At 35.7% G+C, this 2,541-nt stretch overlaps 1 protein-coding gene across 1 annotated transcript; it reads left to right on the forward strand.

The window, feature by feature from the left end:
- The first annotated feature begins 513 nt into the window (after positions 1-513).
- Positions 514-2,302, forward strand: LOC114166104 (ras-related protein RABA3-like). Its single transcript, XM_028050763.1, has 2 exons — positions 514-1,024; positions 1,572-2,302. Exons 1-2 carry the CDS (start codon positions 744-746, stop codon positions 2,026-2,028), a joined length of 738 nt encoding a protein of 245 aa, XP_027906564.1. The 5' UTR covers positions 514-743; the 3' UTR covers positions 2,029-2,302.
- The last annotated feature ends 239 nt before the right edge of the window (positions 2,303-2,541 follow it).

Below are 2,541 nucleotides of genomic sequence, written 5' to 3' on the forward strand. Positions count from 1 at the left end.
TTGTGAGCAACAGATTCTTGTTTCTGATATAACATTCGTTTGATGTGTTGTTTTAAACAGGAAAAACAAACACTGCAACCAAACATGTTATTTTAAGAAACCAAAATCATCAAAATCTCATATTTGCGAGACCCGAATCAATCAATCATAAATATTAGAAGAAAGCAAAAGAGAAAATTGAAAAGGAAAAAAAAATCGTGGAAAGAGGAATCACCAATCCTTGGATTGCGCCTTGAATTAAGATCAAAGTAATCTGAAACAGTAGACACTGCAACCTTTCAAAAAATTCATGATTCCAGGTTTCCTTAAGCTGAGGCAAACCACCATAGCTTTTTAGTTAATGTTTGATTAATTTATATTTATGTTTCCCATTTGGACCAAAACCATATGCTAAGTAGCATCTCGTAATGTATCATCAGCAGAAGGCATTACGACAATAAAGTCCAAATAATAGTGTCACATAATATTAAAAAGTGAGACACGGAACTGGACCCCATTTTCTTGCCTATACTTTCTGCCACTGCTGATTCTGCATTGGTTTTGTCCGCTTCATCATTTTTCAACAAGTTCCCTGTTCTTTTTCCTGCTTCAACCCACCCCAAAGACCAATATTTTACACTTGGTTCAAGTGGTGTGATTCGTTTTGCTGGGGAAGAATAAAGCTAAGATTTTTGGCCTAGTTTTGGCAAGGGAAGAAAAAGGATCAAATTGATCTTTCTTTTTCTCAGGATCTTCCTTAGAAAATGAACCAGGAAATGAATGGGGTTGAGGCTGAGAAGCAGCAAGAGAATGGAAATGGGAAAATGGGTTATGATGATGTGGTGGAGAAAATAGACTATGTGTTTAAGGTGGTGGTGATAGGGGACTCAGCAGTTGGAAAGACTCAAATACTGTCAAGGTTTGCAAAGAATGAGTTTTGCCTTGACTCAAAGTCCACCATTGGTGTTGAATTCCAGACCAAGACTGTCACTATTAATGCCAAACTCATCAAAGCTCAGATCTGGGATACTGCTGGCCAAGAAAGGTTCATCACATTCTCCCTCACTATATATATATCACTCATTCATGTTTCTGTTTCATTCTTTGTCCATGCTCATTTTGATTTCAACAAATGCCTGCACAGACATTGAGTTTCAATGATGGTACGATACTGATTCAAAGGTTATTATACTATGCATTCATTATTCAACGTGATACCAATTTGACTTAGGAAACATACATGGCCAAAAGCACATGTTCTTGACTTTTGTTTTATAAGTATTTCATTTTCCTAGATTAGGTTCCAAAAGTCTCATTAAGGTTCTATATAAGGAGTCCTAAATAGACAGCTAACGGTTTTGGTAAAATGTAGACCATGCCTGGCTCTGAAAAAGTTCACTAAATCCTATGAATTCAAAATTGAAAACTGTGTGAACTAATGATAGATCATGAGCAAAACACGAAATAAATTGTTTGATGATACTCAACAGCATATCAGCAGAATATGTATATACCAATAACACATGATCATTCTGGTGCAGATAAACTGTTTGATATATGTAATGAGGTTGTAAAATTTGATGGTGATATAGGTACAGGGCTGTAACAAGTGCATACTACAGAGGTGCATTAGGGGCAATGCTGGTGTACGACATAACAAAGAGGCAATCGTTTGAGCATGTTGCGAGGTGGCTTGAGGAACTGCGTGCACACGCAGATAGCTCCATTGTGATAATGTTGGTTGGTAACAAAGGTGATCTTGTGGAGCAGAGAATGGTGGCAACTGAAGATGCAGTGGAGTTTGCTGAGGAGCAGGGTCTCTTCTTCTCTGAGACTTCAGCTCTCAGTGGTGACAATGTGGAGAGTGCATTCCTCAAGTTGCTAGAAGAGATCAATGGTGTAGTGTCTAAAAAGGCATTGGAATGTGCTTGTGGGAAGGTGAATGGTGACACCAATTTTGCCTCCTTCAAAGGAACTAAGGTTGATATACTATCAGTTCCTGAATTGGAAATCAGTGAGATGAAGAAATTGTCTTCTTGCTCTTGTTAATATTGCTGCTGAGATTTAAGATAGTGTATTTGATTTCATGTTTGGAAAAAAGAACAGTCATATAGATTCAGTAGCTATTGCTTTCCATGCTAATTGTTGAAGAGTAATAGTTCTTCTGCTGCATCAAGATTATGAATCATTACAGTTATGGAACATGTACTGAAAAAGTGTACTGATAGACATTTGGAATATTGTCTCAAATATAAACATATATATCTTGTATTTTTATTTGGAACATTCACCTAAGATGTAACTTCTGTAATGGAAATTTGTTTTATGTTCTTCCCTCTGAAAAAATGTGCTCTAACAAAAAAGATGGTTAGTTGTGTACTGTAATTATAAGAAAAATAAAGTGTTTGGAGGTTGCATATATAAATTAATAAATTAACGAACTTGTTTAACGATTACTTAAAGTTTAATGTAAAATTCAGTTGTATAGCTCTGCCACTTATTTATCTTTCATGGTTAATTAGTGATTTTAATCTTTTAATTTTTCCCTCTAACTTCAGATTA

The sequence above is a fragment of the Vigna unguiculata genome, chromosome 10 (genome assembly GCF_004118075.2).
Source record: "Vigna unguiculata cultivar IT97K-499-35 chromosome 10, ASM411807v1, whole genome shotgun sequence".
Taxonomy (NCBI): domain Eukaryota; kingdom Viridiplantae; phylum Streptophyta; class Magnoliopsida; order Fabales; family Fabaceae; genus Vigna; species Vigna unguiculata.